Here is a 21685-nt window from a genome sequence, read left to right on the forward strand (position 1 = left end):
TTATTTTCAATATTGCATTTATTCAAAAGTACATAAATATGTTACATAATACATAATGTAAACATTATAAAACTTGACTTGAATAATAAAACATTCTACTAAGAAAGAAAGACTGCGCATGAAGATTTTTGTGCCCACTCAAGTCAGAGTCCCTCGTTTACGTCACAGAAGCATGGTGGCAGGGAATCAAAGTCGGCATACAAGCTACATTCGTCACAGCATTGGAGGTTGGGATAAGACCCAGCAGTGATGGCTGCGGCCGCGACCTTGTCCAGGGGTGAATTTTTTAAGGCCAAACAAAGAGGTGCCTTTGAACATCTTAAGAAAAGACATACGTAAAGTGTAGGATTACAATTTTTCTTCTCTATCCATTTGTCACTATTATCAGGGGTACCTGGGAAGTTTAGGGCTGGAGCCAATTAAATACATGACACCAGCCCCAAACTAGAGTCCTCTGGCCCTGTCCCAAGTTCCTATCTAACCCCCTCCTCTCCTAGGATTGTTAGAAATGTAAAATCAGGTTGCAGCAAATAAAGGAGATCACTACAGGCCCATCAAGTGCAGAGCGTGATTGGGAAGAGGGTCAACTCAGTGAGGGTACGTGAAGCAAAGCAGCACCCAGCCACCCAGCCGAGAACATTCTACTTATGAGCTCACAGCCCTAAGCCAGAAGGGGAAAAAAACCAAGGTTCTACACTCACCTGCCTTTGCCTTTTCCAACCCACTTGCCCTTCCTGGCCTCACCCAGGGTGGGGCCACAGGGCAAGGAATGACCTTGCTCAAGCAGAGAGCCCCAGCTATCCTATTTGAGGGGGTATTTTTCACTCTTACCCACATCACTCACTTCAATGCGTTGGCTACTTTGTAGTAAAGACAGATGACAACAGCCATCAGCACAAGCATGGCCACCAGGATACCGCCAGCAATGCTGAACATAATTATTGTGTTGACTTTAGTAGACTTATCTAGGCAGAGAAGCGAAGGCAAGCAGTGAATGTGGCCTCCCTCCCCACATACCCACCTAGCGACCCCAGCAGCTTCCTCTAGTGGAAAAAGAATGAAACCCAAACCATGGATCCTTATGCAAAATGAGTCTTCCCAGAAAGCCTAGGACCCTACGCTGGCCCAGAGAGGGGGAAAGGGTTTATGTTTGAATGAGAGGAGACTGAAATACAAAATCCAGAAAGAAAGAAGAACGTGGAAGAGTCCCATTCTTCCTTTCACAGGAAGTAATGCGCAGCTAAACAAATGGTTTTAGTCCCAAATACCTGGATTTCCTGAGATATATTCATTTTCAGATTCAGAATTAAGTCCTCACTCGATATCAAGCTAAAAAATCTATGGGAACGATTAAGGGGATGACTTTTTAAAAAGGTTATGTTCAACAATGCTGATCATATACAAATCCATTTTGTAAGTGATGCATGTTTCAGGAAAACAGTTTTCTATTCTTCCACTGACAACTGCCATTTTTCCTTCTAAATCCTCCCAGGAAATCCAGTTTTTCTGGAATACGCAATTTGTTTAACCTTATTCCCTGAAACTGGGGGAAAGTGAGGAAGGACTGAAGAATAAATAATCCAACTGCCAAAACATACTATTTTTTTCCTTTTTTAAAAAAAAAATTTTTTTAAACATTTATTTACTTTTGAGAGACAGAATGAGACAGAGCATGAGTGGGGGAGTGGCAGAGAGAGGCAGGGACACAGAATCCAAAGCAGGCTCCAGGCTCTGAGCTGTCAGCACAGAGCCCGACGTGGGGCTCAAACTCACAGACCGCGAGATCATGACCTGAGCCGAAGTTGGATGCTTAACCGACTGAACCACCCAGGCGCCCCCATACTTACTATTTTCTAACTCTTCCATGCTCGATGAACGCCGGCAGTAAAACAAAATTACAACTAATATAAACTTTAGGGAACAGTACATCTTATCAGGAATTTCTCAAACTTTTAATTTGAGAAAGAAAGTTCTAATTATCCCTGTTAGGAGTAATTAAGATACGAAGTTTGAAGAGCTTATTTTTAGATGCATAGTCTCCACGAGAGCTGGCAGAATGCACAGCCAATGTCCAGCTCCAACTTCTATGCCTGTCAGGCCATACATGGGCTGTGTGACATCAACACTTCAGACACCAACTCCCTTTCACAGAGTTCTGAATTCCATTCCATGTTCAGATATATGTTAGGACCAACAGCAAGACGAATGTCCAAATCCTATTCTAAATAATTTACTCTCAGTCTCACCTTTTTAAGTTTTCTTCCCTCAGAGAACCTTTTAGGGCTTGACCATTAATCAAAAGCAAATCTGGGATTTCAATAAAGTAAAATGACAGTAGTGTGGTAGTGTGGAGAGTCTAATATCTAAAAATACTCATATATTTAAAAGTTCAATTATAGAAGACTGGGTAGACTTTATGTTGTGGCAACACAATAGAATAATATATAGTTGTAGTCATTCTACAGGACTCAGATATAGGTTAACAGACTTTGGGACATTATACTTCTTGGCTAAGGCAAAAAGATTTCAAAAAGTAATTTGAATAGGATGCCTGTTATAAATCAGGATTCTATTATTTTGAAGTACTCACACCTAACAAAGCTCGTTCAATTAAACGAGGAAACTATTTTAACTATGAAGGGTTATTCCTTGTTGCTTTGTCCAAACCCTGGGTGGAATCACAAACAGCAGGGGAGTTATCAACAAACGCAGTGGCATAAGACCTCTGGAAATTCTTTCCTCTCTAAAAGCAATGAGGAATCTAGCAGAAAAACTGACTTTTTCAGACTCCGAAAATTAAAAGCTTGGTGCAGCTCAGGAAACATTTAAGAAGAACTGAATCTTAGTATAAACAGCAAGGTTTATGGCATTGTTCCATCCTTCACTCTCCAGCTCCATGGCAACCTTGAAAATAACTGCCCAGGCTCCAATGCAGCCACCAAAGGGAAAATAGAGGTAAAGCTCTATCAAAGCCTTATTCCCAAAGAACTGTCATTATTTGACCTGTGTGCTGGTTACCTGAAAATCCTCACTTGCAAAGCTATCTGTCTGTTATTTGACATAATGTAAGAGTTCACCCAATGCAAAAGTCATCTTCTAAGGGGATTTTGGCAAAAACAATTACAGACAATAGTTTTAACTTCCTGGCTGCCTGAGGTAGGTGGATAACATTTGGGGCAAATCACAGAGTAGCCAAACAGCTTAAAGGAAAAGTTGGTAAATTAGATGTCCATAGGAGTTTTGAAAAGCTCCGATATATTCCTGGGACTCTAAGCCATGCACAGGTGTAGGGTTGTGTGCATGTCTAAGGCTGTGAGCATACTCAAGAAAGACATGAGATGGCCCTAAGCATTCACCTCTGACTGACCTTGAGGCTTTTTCCAAGCAAAAAGTGAAGGCTATAGCAGAGTTTTCAACTGCTTGGCTGATTGTCAAAGGCATGCCCCAACACGCACACAGAGCCCCTCATGAAAGACTAGTGGATTTAACTGGTTCCAGGCATTTAAGGTAATCTTTGTCCAATCATTAGCTGATCACTAAGCTAATCAACAGAGACTTCAGTGTCCACATACAACAAAGATTACAGATTTTATAGAATTTGTTGAGAAGCCACCAAACAAAAGCAAACTCTGGATAGCAGGCAGAATCAGATTTCCAGAGTTGCCATGTTGTATTATTTTAAATGTCTAGTTTTCATTGAGACTACAAGACATGCAAAAAAAAAAAAAAAAAAGAGAGACAGAGGAAAGAAAAAAAGAAAAGAAAGAAAAAGGAAGGAAGGAAGGGAGGAAGGGAGGAAGGGAGGAAGGGAGGAAGGGAGGAAGGAAGGAAAGAAAGAAAAAACAAAAGTATGGCTGATAAAAGTGAAGTAATTAATAAAAAACTTTCCTTAGGAAGCCCAGACATTGGCCCTACTAGACACAGGTTTTAAATCAACTATTTTAAATATTTTCAAAGGAATCCATGTCTAAAGAACTAAAGTATGAGAATAATGACTGTGATGGAGAATATCAACAAAGAGAGAAATGAGTAGAGTCAAACAGAAATTTCGGAGTTGGAAAGTGTAACTGAGAAAAATTCATGAGAAGAGCTTAACAGCAGATCTGAGCAGGCAGAAGAAATAATCAGTGAACTCACAGATAGGTCAATTGAGAATATCCAGTCTGAGGAACAGAAAAAAAAAAAAGGATGAATAAAAATCAACACAGAAATTCCTGTTCCACCACAACATGTAAAAAGCTTGGGAGTTGCCATCCTCAAAATAAGAAAAAAGCTGAACAAATTGATAATCATAATGTCTTCCTAGGTCAACCAGTGAATTGAAGTCACAGGGCAACTAGCCACCCCAAAACTGAAGAGACTGGTGAATATAGAGAATCACAGCTTCTCAGAAGCAGAAGCCACTGCTAGAGTCAGCAACTGATAGGAATTTTTAAATGGTAATTGATAAATTGCTGGAGGCTGAATGAGGACCAGCATGGAAGAAACAAATTCTTGGGGTCCCAAGTTTCATCTGGGAGGGGAGCCACTTTCATGAATTTTACCTCAAGGAGATCAACTAGATCTGTGAAGACCACAGAAAAATCCCCTCATGTTTTGGTCTCCACTGATACCGCAGTGGAGGTGGTCTTATTCAGGAGGTGAAAGTCCTGAATTTCCAGTAAGCCTTCTCTGATACTACCCCAGCAATTAAGCGGAATGGTGCCTCATTATCACTGGGTCAAAACGAAAAGTTCACACTTCCCAAGATCTCCACGATGGGGGTGTTATTACCCAGTGTTCTCTGACACTAGTCTGGCAGGAAGGGGTGATTTGGGACAATACTTTATAGCCTGGGGAGAGTGAAAGTCCAGGCTAAGTCTTTACTGGGGAGGGGGGCTGGGGGTGAGCCACAGTTTTTTTCTGGGATATTTGGCTGGAATACAGGCTCCCTGTCTTGTCAGGCTCCCCCCACCCCCCCCCCTTTTTTTTTTTTGGTCCTTTGGCTAGAGACAACAGGGTCTTGCTTTTGTGGTTTGTTGGCTTGTTGTTTGTTTTTGTATTTTTTTTTTGTTTTTTGTGTTTGTTTTTGTCTGCACCCATTGGTGTTTCCAGGTTGCTGCTTCTTCATCTCCAAGTCTGGAAATATGAGGCAGTAACAAAACCCAGAGAGCTCACCACCATGTTCCTTGGATTTCAAGTTTCCTAACTTGTCTGTTTTCTTCTCTCCACCTGTCAAGGCCTTGTGTTTGTTTTATACATAATATCCAGGATTTTTAGTCACACTTGGTAGAAAGCATAAAAGTACACCCCAGAAGCAGAAGTCCCTCGTACGGAAGATTTGGGGTTTTGTTGTTTTTATTTTTATATTTTAGTTAGTTAACATACAGTACAATATTGGTTTCAGAAGCAGAATTCAGTGACTCATCACTTGCACACAACACCCAGTGCTCATCACAAGTGCCCTCTTTAATACCCATCACCCATCTAGTCTATCTCTCACCCACCTCCCTCCATCAACCCTGTTTGTTCTCTATTATCAGGAGTCTCTTGTAGTTTGTTTCCCTTTCTTCTCCCCACCCCTCCCCCCATCCCACCCAACCACACGTTCATCTGTTTTGTTTCTTAAATTCCACAAGCTAAATCATGTTATTTGTCTTTCTCTGGTTGACTTATTTCACATTCTACCTCCAGCCACATTGCTGCAAATGGCAAGATTTCATTCTTTACACACACCATATCTTCTTTATCTTTTCATCAGTCAATGGACATTTGTGCTCTGTTTAGCTATTGTTGACAATGCTTATATGGGAGAGGGTGAAATCAATCCTCTACTTAATGGCCATAGTCACTGTGCCAATCCTGCACTTGTCTGCCTCTGAAAGTGAATGCCTCCTTAAATCTTGTGTCCCAGGCACTTCACATGTCCTCTTAGATGGGGCCCTGTCCACCTTTCCACACAGTCTATCTTTCCAGCTTCATCTCCCACTGCATTTCCCCATACGCCATGCATTTTCATGCCACTGAGCCTTGACTAGATGGCTCTCCCAGTCCCTTTCCTCCTCTATCTGCCGTAATACTAACCCTGCAGGGCTTTACTCAATGCAACATCCTCGGTAAATTCTTCACTGCTTCCCATCTGTCTCCCATGTTAATTGCTCGTTTTCCTCTGTATCCATGACACGTGCTTGTACCTCTCTAAAAATTTGAATCCCAGGGGCGCTAGGTGGCTCAGTCAGTTAAGCATCCGACTTCAGTTTAGGTCATGAGCTCATAGCTCATGAGTTCGAGCCCCATGTCAGGCTCTGTCTGTGCTGACCACTCAGAGCCTGGAGCCTGCTTGGATTCTGTGTCTGCCCCTCCGCTGCTCATGCTCTGTCTCTCAAAAATAAACATAAAAATTTTAATTTGAGTTTCATTTGCCATAAGGATTTCCAGTTCCTGTTTTAACTCTGAACAGACATTTGTCTTGAGTACAGGAACCTACTATGTTCACTCTCACTGAACCCAATACTCTGGAGTTGAATTAACTGTGGGGTGTTTTTCTGATTTTTATCTTACAAAAATGTTTTTTTCCAAGCTTCTTTTCTATGCCCTCCATCGAAGCAGCAACTATTCTGAGGGCCATGTTCTCGAATGAGCTTAGTCATGATTAAATAGACAAGTTATGTAGACCTTCCCTACAGAGATGACCACTTCATTTCTTGGTTTCCTTTTATTCCTGTGGTTACTTAGTTGCCGTTTGAGGAGTCTGTACATTGAAAATTTGCCTTGGATCAAGATGTGTTTCACCGGGCAGAAACTCAGGATCCCCAATATCAAACAGAGGGCTTAGAGTCCACTAGGTGCTGACACATTCATGGGCAATGACCCACATATGAATTTTGTCAATCTGATAACAACTTGCCTGATCTAAACCTCTAAATTCAGACAGAGCAATAAATTTGGACAAAACAGAAACCATGAGCATTATTATTTCATTTATTGTTCAGAATATCTTAGGGGCTTCTGGGTGGCTCAATCAATTGGGCGTCCAACTCTTGATTTTGGCTCAAGTCATGACCCCACTTTCATGAGATCGAGCTCCGTGTTGGGCTCTGCACTGACAGTGTGGAGTCTGCTTGGGATTCTCTCTCCCTCTCTGTCCCTCTCCCACTCTCTCAAAATAAATAAATAAACATTAAAATATAATATTTTACTCATTACTTATTAGTCAGCAACATTAAGCTACTGACCTTATTACTTCCAATATGTTTTAGCAGTATTTTTCTGATCTTCACTGGAGATGGCCAGAAGACAATGACTAAGACTTGGACAGATGAGGAAACTGAAGCACAGAGAGCAGAAGTGACTCCCTTAGGTCCCCTAGCAAGTCACTGGCAGGGCAGGAACTAAGGCCTGGTTCTGTGATCTATCCCTCCAGCCCACTCCTCCCAGGTCCAATGCCCTTCTACCCCCTCAACCCTCTGAAATGATGTGTGCCCCATTCACAGTGCCCACTAAACCTATCATCCAGAGGCTTTGATTTTGGCTTGGAGCTGAAAGATATGCAAACCAGTTGCATTTCATTTAGGGAAGGGCCTGGTTATTGTTAATATTTTCATCCTAAGTGCTCATTGGCAATTCACATGTAGTGATTGGTCAGGAGTACTGAGAGTGGGGCAGGTGGGTAGCTCAGTCAGTTCAGTGTCTGGCTCTTGATTTTGGCTCAGGTCATGATCTCAAGATCATGGGATCAAGCCCAGTGTCAAGCCCCATGGCAGGCTCTCTCCCTCTTCCTCTGCCCCTCTTGTGAGCATGCCTGTGCACTCTCTCCTAATAAAAGAAAGAAAAAAAAAGGTACTCAGAGTGGTGGGAGGGGCCATGTGTTCCAGATGGCAAAAAGTAGGCGGTGGCTGTATGCAGAATCCAGGAGTTGAACTTTGTGATGTGATCCAGGTTACAGGGTTTGTTTTCCTGGCAAATTCTTCATCATTGACACCCACAAGGACTTTCACCCAGACCCCTTACTTTGCCAAGTGCCCATCCTGTGGCTCTCGCCTGGGGCAGGTGGTTGCAAACACCCTGCTACTTGTAAATTGCACATCTGTGGCAGAAAGCAGCCCAGGTTCCAGGCTACTGGAATAAGCCTGTGAGCACCCCCTTACTTGGCCCAGGTTCCATCTCCAGACCTCTTCCACAGCTCCTGCTCTGCTCCCAGGATCTTCATCTTTACCCTCAGACTCCTGCTCAGCTGAGGACCTTGCTATGGTTCTGGCAACTGCCATGAAAAGAGTCAGGTTTTGCCCTAAATAGGAAGGATCTTCCAAACTGAAATTCTCTTCTAGCAGTACATGCTACTATGCCAGTTAATACCCTAATTCCCAAATCTGTGTCTGTGTAAGACTGGTTCTAATGCTTGCTTTGTCTTTTCAGCCTAAGTTTTTCTTGCCTTTTAGCATGCATTATGTTTTGCTGAAAACCAGACATAATGTATCTGGAGCAATGTATAGGAACTGAAGTAATCAGGTTGTTAGTGTGGAATTTTATGTTAATCTGGTTAAGTTAGGCTATGTTTAACGTTTGCTGTAACTATAGGTGTCAGAGGCTTCAATTTCCTCCAGTATTCTTGCTTTTGTTCCCCCACCCCCGTCTTTGGTTTCCCTAGAAACTCTTTTAAAATAGTCTGCATCCTACTCTTTCAACTGTCATCTGTTTTTATACTGAAGCCCTATTAATATTGGTAAGGCACTGGGGAAGGAAGGCATTCCAGAATCTTATGACTAAATCTATTTTTAGCATACCTGAGTCCCTAGCCTGTCACCATCAAAAATGTCTTTTTTTTTTTTTTTCCCCTGCCCCTACTTGCTGACTGGAAGGCTAAAGGGGTCAGAGTAGTCTAATTGCTTATCCTCAGGTCACAAAAGACTCTGGTGGTTTCCCCTGAGGGTACACCTTTGTTAAGAACACTGTGGGCTGGAGCATCTGAGTGACTAGGTCAGTTAAGCCTCTGACTTCAGCTCAGGTCATAATCTCACGGTTCATAGGTTTGAGTCAGGCTCTGTGTTGACAGCTTGGAGCCTGGAGTCTGCTTCAGATTCTGTGTCTCCCTCTCTCTGTGACCCTCCCCCACTTATGTACTGTCTCTCTCTCTCTCAAAAATAAATAAACATAATTTTTTTTTTTTTTTTTTTAGGAATACTGTGGGCTGTATTTCCAAACGGTTACTTTCCCCTCCCCACTACAGAAAGCCTGAGGGGATTCTTCTCCAATCCTCACTGTGTAAATATGGTGGGGTTCCTGGAAGTAAAACCCATAAAAGTATGGGACCTCCTAAATGTGGGCTCTCAGGAGTTTCCATCTCCTAGCTAGCTAGTCCACACTTGGCTTCCAGCAATTTATTAATGACCATTTAAGTGTTCCTACAAGTTACTGCCTCCAGAAGATTCTGTCCCTGATAAGCAAATCTCAAGTGTGATTTTCTGCATTTACCTCTCTCCAGTTTTCAGAGTGGCTCTTTGTTTGCCCTGTGACCTCAATTATCTGGTAGATTTTTTTAAAAGTCATTGATTTTCAGTTGAAACAGCTTTTCTCTTATGATAAAGACAGTTGTGATGAATTCCAAACTCTTGGCATGTCAGAGCTGAAACCAAAAGTGTTGATTTTTTTTTTTTTAATTAATAATATAAACCCACCTAAACAAAAGCTCTTTGGAGTATTCAACCCATGAGAATGTAAAGGGTCCTAGGCCAAAAGTATCTGAGAACTACTGTGTTACAATACATAGTCAGTCATGATTCACACTATAAATGCTAAGTTAATAATAAACTGCTCTTTAAAATAGCTAAGCCAATCTGAAAAAGAAAAGGGAGATGACCCAAATAGATAAAATCATGAATGAAAATGGAATTATTACAACCAATCCCTCAGAAATACAAGCAATTATTAGGGAATACTATGAAAAATTTTATGCTGACAAACTGGACAACCTGGAAGAAATGGACAAATTCTTAAGCACGCACGCACTTCCAAAACTCAAACAGGAAGAAACAGAAAACTTGAACAGACCCATAACCAGCGAAGAAATTGAATCAGTTATCAAAAATCTCCCAACAAATAAGAGTCCAGGACCAGATGGCTTCCCTGGGAAATTCTACCAGACATTTAAAGCAGAGATAATACCTGTCCTTCTCAAGCTTTTCCAAAAATAGAAAGGGAAGGAAAACTTTCAGACTCATTCTATGAAGCCGGCATTACTTTGATTCCTAAACGAAACAGAGACCCAGCAAAAAAAGAGAACTACAGGCCAATATCCTTGATGAATATGGATGCAAAAATTCTCAATAAGATACTAGCAAATTGAATTCAACAGCATATAAAAAGAATTATTCACTATGATCAAGTGGGATTCATTCCTGGGCTGCAGGGCTGGTTCAACACTTGCAAATCAATCGATGTAATACATCACATTAATAAAAGAAAAGAACCATATGATCCTGTCAATGGATGCAGAAAAAGCATTTGACAAAATTCAGCATCCTTTCTTAATAAAAACCCTCAAGAAAGTCGGGATAGAAGGAACATACTTACACATCATAAAAGCCATTTAAGAAAAGCCCACAGCTAATATCATCCTCAATGGGGAAAAACTGAGAGCTTTTTCCCTGAGATCAGGAACACGACAGGGATGCCCACTCTCACTGCTGTTGTTTAACATACTGTTGGAAGTGCTAGCATCAGCAATCAGACAACAAAAGGAAATCAAAGGCATCAAAATTGGCAAAGATGAATTCAAGCTTTCACTTTTTGCAGATGACATGATATTATACACAGAAAACCCGACAGACTCCACCAAAAGTCTGCTAGAACTGATACATGAATTCAGCAAAGTCACAGGATACAAAATTAATGTACAGAAATCAGTTGCATTCTTATACACTAATAATGAAGCAACAGAAAGACAAATAAAAAAACTGATCCCATTCACAATTGCATCAAGAATCGTAAAATACCGGGGCGCCTGGGTGGCGCAGTCGGTTAAGCATCCGACTTCAGCCAGGTCACGATCTCGCGGTCCGGGAGTTCGAGCCCCGCGTCAGGCTCTGGGCTGATGGCTCAGAGCCTGGAGCCTGTTTCCGATTCTGTGTCTCCCTCTCTCTCTGCCCCTCCCCCGTTCATGCTCTGTCTCTCTCTGTCCCAAAAATAAATAAATAAACGTTGAAAAAAAATTATAAAAAGAATCGTAAAATACCTAGGAATAAACCTAACCAAAGAAGTAAAAGATGTGTGGGCTGAAAACTATAGAAAGCTTATGAAGGAAATTGAAGAAGATACAAAGAAATGGAAAAACATTCCATGCTCATGGATTGGAAGAATAAATATTGTTAAAATGTCAATACTACCCAAAGCTATCTACACATTCAATGCAATCCCAATCAAAATTGCACCAGCATTCTTCTTGAAGCAATCCTAAAATTTGTATGGAACCACAAAAGACCCTGAATAGCCAAGTCATATTGAAGAAGAAGAAGACCAAAGCGGGAGGCATCACAAGCCCAGACTTTAGCCTCTACTACAAAGCTGTAATCATCAAGACAGAATGGTATTGGCACAAAAACAGACACATAGACCAATGGAATAGAATAGAAACCCCAGAACTAGACCCACAAAAGTATGGCCAGCTAATCTTTGACAAAGCAGGAAAGAATATCCGATGGAAAAAAGACAGTCTCTTTAACAAATGGTGCTGGGACAACTGGATAGCAACATGCAGAAGAATGAAACTATCCCACTTTCTTACACCATTCACAAAAATAAACTCAAAATGGATAAAGGATCTGAATGTGAGACAGGAAACCATCAAAACCCTAGAAGAGAAAGTAGGAAAAAACCTCTCTGACCTCAGCCGCAGCAATTTCTTACTTGATACATCTCCAAAGGCAAGGGAATTAAAAGCAAAAATGAACTATTGCGACCTCATGAAGATAAAAAGCTTCTGCACTGCAAAGGAAACAATCAACAAAACTAAAAGGCAACCAACAGAATGGGAAAAGATATTTGCAAATGACACATCAGACAAAGGGCTAGCATCCAAAATCTATAAAGAACTCACCAAACTCCACACCCAAAAACCAAATAATCCAGTGAAGAAATGGGCAGAGGGGCACCTGGGTGGCTCAGTCAGTTGAGCGTCCGACTTCGGCTCAGGTCATAATCTCACGGCTCATGAGTTCGAGCCCCTGGTCGGGCTCTGTGCTGACCGCTCAGAGCCTGGAGCCTGCTTTGGATTCTGTGTCTCCCTCTCTCTCTGCCCCTCCTCCACTCATGCTCTGTCTCTCACTCTCTCTCAAAAATAAATAAACATTCAAAAAAAATTTTTTTTAAAAGAAATGGGCAGAAAACACGAATAGACACTTCTCTAAAGAAGACATCCAGACGGCCAACAGGCACATGAAAAGATGCTCAATGTCACTCATTATCAGGGAAATACACATCAAAACCACACTGAGATATCACCTCACACCAGTCAGAGTGGCCAAAATGAACAAATCAGGAGACTATAGATGCTGGAGAGGATGTGGAGAACGGGAACCCTCTTGCACTGTTGGTGGGAATGCACACTGGTGCAGCCACTCTGGAAAACAGTGTGGAGGTTCCTCAAAAAATTAAAAATAGATCTACCCTATGACCCAGCAATAGCACTGCTAGGAATTTACCCAAGGGATACAGGAGTGCTGATGCATAGGGGCACTTGTACCCCAATGTTTATGCAGCACTTTCAACAATAGCCAAATTATGGAAAGAGCTTAAATGTCCATCAACTGATGAATGGATAAAGAAATTGTGGTTTATATACACAACGGAATACTACTTGGCAATGAGAAAGAATTAAATATGGCCTTTTGTAGCAACGTGGATGGAACTGGAGAGTGTTAAGCTAAGTGAAATAAGTCATACACAGAAAGACAGATCCGTATGTTTTCACTCTTATGTGGATCCTGAGAAACTTAACAGAAGACCAAGGGGAAAGGGAAAGGAAAAAAAAAAGTCAGAGAGGGAGAGAGCCAAACCATAAGAGACTCTTAAAAACTGAGAATAAACTGAGGGTTGATGGGGGTGGGAGGGAGGGGTGGGTGGGTGATGGGCACTGAGGAGGGCACCTATTGGGATGAGCCCTGGGTGTCGTATGGAAACCAATTTGACAATAAATTCCATATTAAAATAAATAAAATAAAATAAAATAAAATAGCTAAGCCAAAAACTTACATTGTGATATCGGTGGGAAGTTTTTAAAAATGTTTTATTCTTTATCTGAAGTGGCGGGGGGGGGGGAAACAAAAACAAAATCTCCAATTCATGACAAGAGTAATGTAGCACATTAAAACCAAGGTAATCTCAGCAACCACCATTCTAGCTTTGAAAAAAAAAAGCATAAGATTGAATTTACTCATTTCTCCTTTTTCTGCTCCTCTTACATTGTAATAAAGTTCTGAACTCATACTGCTACCCTTATCAGTTCCTTGCAAAAACATATTCTGAATATGTCCAACCAAGTATAAAATAATCTCTAATCTCAATAATCATTCAGATGGTAAGGAACACAAATATGAGAATTATTTCATAAAGTCCCAAACCACAAGGGAGTTATAGTACCTAAAACTTCTAAGTGTAGTACAGAAAAATTAGTAATTAATTCTGTAGTGCAGTGGAGGTCTATACTTGGTTTTCAACAGTAAAGAGGATTTTCCCTGCTATCCAAAAAACAAAACAAAACAAACAAACAAACAAACATTGTAGGTAGAGAGAAAAGCATGTGCAAAGGTAGAAGAGACCAGAATGCAGGCAGGAGACAAGAGTATGAAAGGCTTTATATGCTAAGCTAATGAACAAAGACGATGGTGACTCAGGAGCAGGACAATCAGAGGACAGTGCGAAGAATGAAATGGAGAAGATGAAAATGAAAGCTAATGACCAGTGAACAAACTCTGGGGATTATTCAAATGAAAGTTAGTGCTTGAGAATGAAGAGGCAGAGGTGGAAAAAGACAGGAAGGTTTTTCTTTTAAAAAAGCAAGCAAGCAAGCAAGAGTGAAAGAAAGAATGAAAGAAAAAGAAAAAAAGAGAAAGAAAGAAAGAAAGAAAGAAAGAAAGAAAGAAAGAAAAAGAAAGAAAAAGAAATCAAGACTTTGTGGTTTATTGGATATATGGGAATGAAAGAAAGGGAAGGACCACAGAACTCTATAGTTTTCTGACCTACAGCTTTCAGTTTTATGTAAGTCAACACCCAGTTGGTAATATTGATCTTATTCATTAACTTGAACTCTGAAAAAGAGTATTTTCCTTTGGGGACTGTCCAAATAGGCTACCATGGATCAATGTTAACTTATGACCATAGGAAGCCGGACATGGGAGGGGGGAGAAACACACACACAAAACTGTTTAGACACCTTAGAATCAGTCTAGATTCATCTTTACAAACATGAAAACTAGGACACTTACAATTAAGAACTTTTAACTTTCTGATTGCTGTACATATCAGATCCCTCGGTGGGGTTTCTCTTTCAATCTTGGTAAATCCTTCTAATATACACTCTGGATAACATTACTCACAAAAAATTACACTCCAATTTTTCTAACACCACTCCACAGATAAAAAGAATGAAAAGGGTATTGTACAAGTATCTCCTGCTTTCCCAAAATTCCCACGACACCACCTAGCTTTTATGAAAGCCCTACATTAACACAGCAAGGTCTTATTTTCCTAACAGCAAATAACCTCTTCACATTTCTTTCGGTCATCAAAAACAGGCACTAATGGAGGCCTTTGCGAAAGAAAAGTGGAAAAACTAGAACTTTTGGAAACCTGGGGATGCTCTTCCCTTCCGGCCATTTCTGTTAAGGCAAAGATTTTTTTGTTTTTTTGTTTTTTGTTTTTTGTTTTTTACAAGAACACTCCACTTGCGCGCATGAGGAAATCCGTATTCTCACTGGGCACATATTGTAACATAACTCAAGAACTCAAGAAAAACAAAAAAATTATTTTGCACTGAAACAAAAAACTCAGAACATGGAGTCCTAAAACAAAATTAATATGGCGCAGAGTAAGATTTCTACTTTCCAGACTGAATGCCACCATAAATACATGGCTGACAGCCCAACTACGAAGAATGCTGACATTCCAATTTTATTTGAATCTAATTCTCCAGTTCTTTTACAAGGTAAGGTTGACAGGACGGAGCAGAGAAGCCCCAGTTACCTTCCTATCCCATGGGGCAACTAGAAAGTTCCATCAGCTCCTTTTTCCCGGAATCAAAGCTTAAAGGGCCTTCAAGTCCCAGCTCAGATGTCACTCCACCAGCACCAGAAGGGTCCCACTTCTGCTCGGGACAGGTTTCTGCTCACAGCCACCGCCGCCTCTCTGGCCGCTTTCCACACCTCCCCTCCAGCGCCGAGGCTGGAAGGCGCCAGGTCACCCCGCCGCCGTCCCGCCCTGGCGCCAGCGACTCACCGACAGGGCGACGTCCGGCCGGCGCCCCGGCTGCACTGCAGCCCGGTGACACCGTGCAAACCTCCGCCTGCTAAAGCCAAGTTGCCGGCATCCACGCACCCGCCGCCCGCGGGGACGACGTGCTGGGGGACCGCGTGGGGGTCAAAGAAACCCCAACCGCACGGCCCCACCCACCGCCCAGAGTCTGCGGTCGGCGGGAAGGCCACGGCGTCCACCGCAGGCACAGCGAGGCTCGGCAGCAGGGCCTCCAAGTCGCTTGCAGCGACGGCACCACTCCTACCTGACGATGGACTCTCCTCGAAGGACCAACCCTCCCGGGCGGCCAGACAACCGTCGTCCACACCGCCTGCTACTTCCTCGGACCAACGTCGAAAAATCCGCCTGCGTTCCCGCCAGTCTCGCCCCGCGCCTGCGCACAGCTCCTTTCTTAGGCCGAGGGGCCGTCGGAGCGCATGCTCCGTCCTTGAGCTCTTCCCCGGCAGGTTTGGAACCGCGTTGCTGAAGCTGGCTGGCGCGCGCATGCGCGTCTCCGGCACCTAGTTCTTTCCCCACTGGACAAGGAGCGGCTGGTCTTGGAATTGAAGCCTGCCGAGCCGGAAGGCGCTGTGCTTTTTCACCTCCGTCTGCTCTGGCGGAAACGCAAGCGGTGGAAGAGAGGTTCCGGGCTTGGCCTCGGCTGGCGGCTGCAGCATGGACACCCGGGCGGAGGAGGCGGGAGTGACTCGCCGCCCGATGCTGGCCTCTTCCTGGGATGCTGCCTGCGGAGCCCTGGCCCGGAGTCTCCATCTCACCCGGGCTGGTGTCGGCGCCCCGGACTTGGACTGGGAGCAGCTGCTGGCGCCGCCTGACTCGGGGTGAGCAGGGCCGGCGGGGACCCGGGCCGCGGCGCCAGGATGGTCGCGCTCCTGGGGGAGCCGGGAGGGGAGGCGGGGCCGAGCGGAGAGAGGGTGGGGGGCCCGGGGTGCGGGAAGGACCTGACTGCGGGGGCCCCGCATCTCCGCCGGGTCGCCCCCGGGGTCCGCCTCCCTCCCCCAGGCTACCCGACGGAGGCCTCTCTGTTGTCGACCCGACGGGGCGTTAGAAAAACGAACTGTCGAGAATCCCCATCAACTTAATTATGAGAAAGAGCCGCGTTTGCCTTTTATTGCATTCTGCTTCCCACTCTTGTGCGCACAGTAGGTGCCCAGGGAACTTTTTATGTTGAAGGAGAAGGACTGCAGAGGCTTGAATCCACAGCCGAGGAAAAAGTAGAGGGGAAAACCCCGGTGGGTGGCGTGCCCATCTCCTTGTGAATCTGTCTTGAGCGTCTGTTGGGTGCTTGGGAGGGTGCGGGGACCGCCGTGGTAAATGCGAGTGAGTTAGAAGAAGTCCTGGTGGCCCAATAGGAGGGTCGTGAGCAGCGTTCAGACAGGTGCACTGTGTGATAGTTTGAACAATTCTTTTCAGCCAAGATCTGGTGATTTTGAAAAGAAGCCTCAACAGTGACCAAGATGAAAACCCCTGCTTCCTTCACCTGAGATGTGACCCTAACGGAGGTGAAGAGATCGTTTCTATTGGCATTTTAAGTTCCGCAAGAAATATGGAAGTATACTTAGGAGAGGAGTACTGTGGAACCAGTAGGGGCAAGAATGTTTGTAGTGATCTGGATAACAGGTTTGTAACTTGTTCATGCAGAAGTGTTCCCCCCAAGCAGTGTTGTTTTTCCCCAGCGTTTGTGGTGTTTACTGATTCTCTGACATTGAGGCCAGCACTAAGGGAGAGAAGAGAAAAACATACCAGCAGGAATAGAAGTTTAGGCGCCAGGAATCTTGGCGTGTACATGAGCCCAGTTTGTTGGTTTTTTTTTTTTTTTTTTTAATTTTGGAGAGAGCGAATGAGTGTGAGTGGGGGAGAGGGGCAGAAGAGGAGAGAGAGTCAGAATCTTAAGCAGACTCCACACTCAGGGTAGAGCCCCATTCGGGGCTCAATCCCATGACCCTGGGATCATGACCTGAGACAGAACCAAGAGTCTGGTGCTCAACCAAGTGAGCCACCCAGGGGCCCCTCAGGAGTTTTTATAAATGTGGAAATTGGGAGCTAACAGAAGGCAGATAAGTTGGTAGAACATCATAGCTAGTTAGTGGAGGACTTTGATTAGAATCGAAGTTGTGATAAATGTTTCTTGTCTCTCTTCTTAACTCAGAATGGTCTGTTTTCCAAAAATTAATTAGGCTGGAACTTTGAACACATTCTTGTAGGAAGCCCTACAAATAGTGCACAAACCCCAGACTGTGCCATACAAGTATATTGAATGTGTTATTATACTTTTGATTTTTTTTTCCGAATTCTTAAAAAGATTCTGTCCTAATCTTTCTTTAATAAAATTGAAGCTATGAACGGTTTTATTATACCACATAATGTTGGAAATGATGGATATGTTTATTGAGCTTTAAAATATGCTCTGTGCTACATGATTATACATTTGTTATCTTATATAGGTAGTAAGTGACAGATGTAGTCTTTTTATCCAGTGCAACTCAGTATGAACCTACAGTTCTTTATGTCTTACCAGGAAAACTGAATCTCAGGATTTATGTATTGTCCTGGAAACCTTCATTTTTAAACGTAACTGTTAAAAGTGATAATGAGTGAAAATTTTTAAAATTCATTTCTTTTTTATTTTTAGTGAAGGTGAAAAGATTATTTTGTACAAAAAATATCTAAAATTGGAGTTCTCCACACATGCTTGTAAAATAAAGGTAAGTAATCACTAAATTATAACTAATTTGAAAACTACAGTTGTTTTTGTACTACATAAACTTATTTTCTGATAGCTCACTAATGTGGTAAGTCCAATGTGGTCCCTGGTTTTAGTTGAGAAATACTAAACATGGAAGAAGAAATTCTTCTCTAAGAAATTACCAAAATTCAGGGCACCTGAGTGGCTCAGTTGGTTAAGCTTCTGACTTCGGCTTAGGTCGTGATCTCACGGGTCATGAGTTGAACTCCACATCATGCTCTGCACTGAACAATACAGAGCTTGCTTGGAACTCTCTCTGCCCCACCCCTGCCCTGCCCTTCCCCTGCTTGCACTCTCTTTCTCTCAAAATAAATAAATGAACTTTAAAATTATCAACGTTCTTCTTTTAAAATAAATCAACATTTACTAACTATGGCAATGCTATGTCATGTGCTATTATTAATATAATGGTATCGTACTTTTAGCTTTAAGCCTTGGAAAACTGAGTTTAAATACATTTTTTTATTTTTATGTAGAACTTAGGTGCAAAGAAAGTGACAGTTTTTGTCCCAAAACATCCAAAGAGAACACAGAGAAGTTCCAGACAAAGGCAGTACAGAGTTCAAGAAATTTGGACTGGTGTCTTCAGCAGGAAAAATATTGTTACAGTGAACTTTAATGAGGTCATTAGAGTCTAGGGAAAGAGTACTTAGCTGGAAATCAGAAGCCCTGACTATTAAATGAGCTTTGTTGCTAACAAAACAGCCTTGGTCAAGTTTCCTCACCTGTTTGGACCTACTTTGTGGGTTATACAAGGAGACTAAAGACAGTAAATCGTTGAGTTGTTTTTATCTTTAAAATATTTTATCTTGGGGTGTGTGGGTGGCTCAGTGAGTTAAGCATTCGATTTCCACTCAGGTCATGATCTCTCAGTGAGTTCGAGCCCTGTGTCGGGCTCTGTGCTGGCAGCTCAGAGCCTGGAGCCTGCTTCTGATAATGTGTCTCCCTCTCTCTGTCCCTCCCCTGCTTGCTCTCTGTCTCTGTCTCTCTCTCAAAAATAATAAACATTAAAAAAAAAACCTCCACATGGAGGTTGGAATGTAGATGTATAAATTTGATGAGATGTTTATTTAGTTGTCGATGACAGTCCGATCTTTCGTGTCGCACTGAGTTTTTTGATCGTGGATTTGTGTTCACCTGTGTCTTTGTGTGATACATGGGCTTGTGTGTCTCTGAAGGAGAATGTTTTGTGACTGTTCTGTGAAAGTAGGAGGGAGTGCAAGGACCTGTTTCATTTAGGGGGATCTTATGGGGACTTCTTCCAGGGCAATAACATATGAAAATTAAAATAAAAATAATAGCTACTGGTGCACAGTTTTGAGCCCTTAATCAGTGTGGTCAGTACTGGAAATTTTAACACGTACTTCTCAGAACAACTATGAAATCGTTATTACCCTCCCTCATTTTACTCCTGATTTCAGGTTTTTGCCTTTTCCCAGGATCACACAGGCTCTAAGTAGAGTCGTCATTGAACCCAGTTCTGTCTGATTCTAAATCCTATTCCCTTTCCACTTTGCTACTTTGTTGTCCATATCACACATAAAATGTCTTTTGGTTCAGAAACATGGGCAAAATGAGGCAGCGTGAAGCATTGGGAAAACTACTGGGGTAAAAGCTGGCAGAGCTACGTCCAAAGTTCTGACCTTTACTACCTGGGTGTCCTTTGACAAGTTAGAAAATCACCGTGCACTCATTTTTTAAATATGTAAGTTATCAAGCTATATATTAGATCATCTTGACATTCCCGTACAGTTCTAACTTCTAAAGTACTGACTTACATTTAGTATTTCAGAAGCAACGTAGCATGGGCTCTAGACAGCCTTATTTTGCTTTAAATATTTATATTTACATTGCAAGTTGCAGTATGTTAAGTTCTCAGATTGGTACAGTTTATTTTTAATCCCTTAAAAAAAACTGAGTAAATGTTATTTTATGTTTCCCATCCCCATTTGCTATTTTATGTGTAGTCTGTTACTTTGAAAGGGCTTTTTTATTTAAATACTTCTGAGCCTCATGATAAATTTGAATTTTTTTTCTATGACTATGCTAGAGAAAATGTAAAAATGAAAATGTATTTAGTTTTTTGATTCTTGAATGCTTCCCTCTTCAGTAACGAGTAACTTTAAATGATGATTGTTTTTAATATTATTTTCTGAAACTTCTTTGTTTTATAACAGTTGCTCTCCTTTGGTGAAAAGCAGTGTGTGTTCATCAGTAAAGTTGTGGTACACATGAGGCGGGTTTCAGCCAGTTCTTCAACAAGCTCTCCTGCTCTAGGATCAAGGATAGACCTCCGGAGGGTCCAGACTATCATGGAGTCCATGGGGTCAAAGTTGTCACCTGGAGCTCAGCAACTGATGGATATGGTTAGATTTCAGCAGCAGGTAGGTAGAAATGGATTCTGTCCAGGGACTCTTAAATATTTGAGTGATCCGGGCGCCTGGGTGGCTCAAGTCGGTTGAGCATCTGACTTTAGCTCAGGTCATGATCTCACGGTTCATGGGTTCGAGCCCCGCTTCGGGCTGTGTGCTGACAGCTTGCTCAGAGCCTGGAGCCTACTTCAGAATCTGTGTTTCCTTTTCTCTCTGCCCCTCCCCTGCTCACGTTCTGTCTCTGCTCTCAAAAATAAATAAATGTAAAAAAAAATTTTTTTGTTTAACTTCAGAGTGACGGCTTTTTATAAGGACATGTATTGACTTAAATCTTTTCTTTGCTTTTGTAAAATAGCATTTTTGTACACTTTCCCTCCTACAAAATACCTTACTACAGACCCTCACAGTTTTTCATGAATTTATTCATTTAGCACCTTGTTGGGAGATAAGGCACTATTTTGAGCAATTTAGAAAGTTTTTCTCAAGCATAGAGATAAAGAGGAAATTGGAGGAGAGTTGTGTAAAGGAATATTGAGAATAATGGAAGAACTTGTCAAGCTCCTGAGACTACTATTTGAAAGGGTTTAGGAATAGTGTGTCTTTTAAGTATGATCCACAGAACGCCTATATCATAATCCTTTCCAGTGTTTACAAAATGCATATCCTGGCCACACTTTTCCACCTACTAAGTCTCCCAGAGTGGGATCCAGGAATCAGTATTTTAAACAAGTATGCTATGTTAATTTTATGCACACTGTGGTTGGAGAATAACTCTTTCAGTGCAAAGATTCTGTGGAGAAACACTGAAGATTTTTAAAAAGTTTTCAAAAGCAAAAGATTTTGTAAATAGAAGAGATGAATGATTAAATATGACTAGTTCACTGACTGATTTCTATCTTTTAAAAACTTGACTTGGGGAAAAAAAAAGATGGTAGATTTATTTTGGAGAGAGGTACATGTCTTTAAATGTTAAGGTCTTATTCCTTAAGTTGTACTCGTTTTCTTTGCCATGAATTTGAATCCGTGCAGAAGGTTATTGAGTAAAACGTCAAAGTGTTTTCCTAGCTAT

At 42.1% G+C, this 21685-nt stretch overlaps 2 protein-coding genes across 2 annotated transcripts in view; one reads left to right on the forward strand and one right to left on the reverse strand.

Moving 5' to 3' along the window:
- LOC123577449 (protein FAM24A-like) lies at positions 1 to 16029 on the reverse strand. Its single transcript, XM_045439763.1, has 3 exons — positions 15746 to 16029; positions 845 to 965; positions 1 to 318 (listed from the first exon to the last, which is right to left on the reverse strand). The coding sequence occupies exons 1-3, from the start codon at positions 15984 to 15986 to the stop codon at positions 144 to 146; spliced, it is 537 nt and encodes a 178-aa protein (XP_045295719.1). The 5' UTR covers positions 15987 to 16029; the 3' UTR covers positions 1 to 143.
- Positions 15988 to 21685, forward strand: part of LOC123577447 (ATPase PAAT-like) — a 14260-nt gene continuing 8562 nt past the window's right edge. The window contains exons 1-4 of the mRNA XM_045439760.1: positions 15988 to 16319; positions 16912 to 17118; positions 18131 to 18203; positions 20422 to 20628. Coding sequence (XP_045295716.1) covers positions 16156 to 16319; positions 16912 to 17118; positions 18131 to 18203; positions 20422 to 20628 — 651 coding nt within the window. The 5' untranslated portion in view covers positions 15988 to 16155. The remainder of the gene's footprint in view (positions 16320 to 16911; positions 17119 to 18130; positions 18204 to 20421; positions 20629 to 21685) is intronic.

The sequence above is a fragment of the Leopardus geoffroyi genome, chromosome D2 (genome assembly GCF_018350155.1).
Source record: "Leopardus geoffroyi isolate Oge1 chromosome D2, O.geoffroyi_Oge1_pat1.0, whole genome shotgun sequence".
NCBI classification, from domain to species: Eukaryota; Metazoa; Chordata; class Mammalia; order Carnivora; family Felidae; genus Leopardus; species Leopardus geoffroyi.

Bases quoted from the DNA above. Each gene is read 5' to 3' on its own strand.
- LOC123577449 (XM_045439763.1), bottom strand. From the start codon at position 15,986: ATGCGCGCGCCAGCCAGCTTCAGCAACGCGGTTCCAAACCTGCCGGGG. The intron at 966-15,745 runs GTAGGAGTGGTG...TTCTCTGCCTAG, and splicing joins CGAGGAGAGTCCATCGTCAG to ATAAGTCTACTAAAGTCAAC. The intron at 319-844 runs GTGAGTGATGTG...TCTTTTCTTAAG, and splicing joins AAAGTAGCCAACGCATTGAA to ATGTTCAAAGGCACCTCTTT.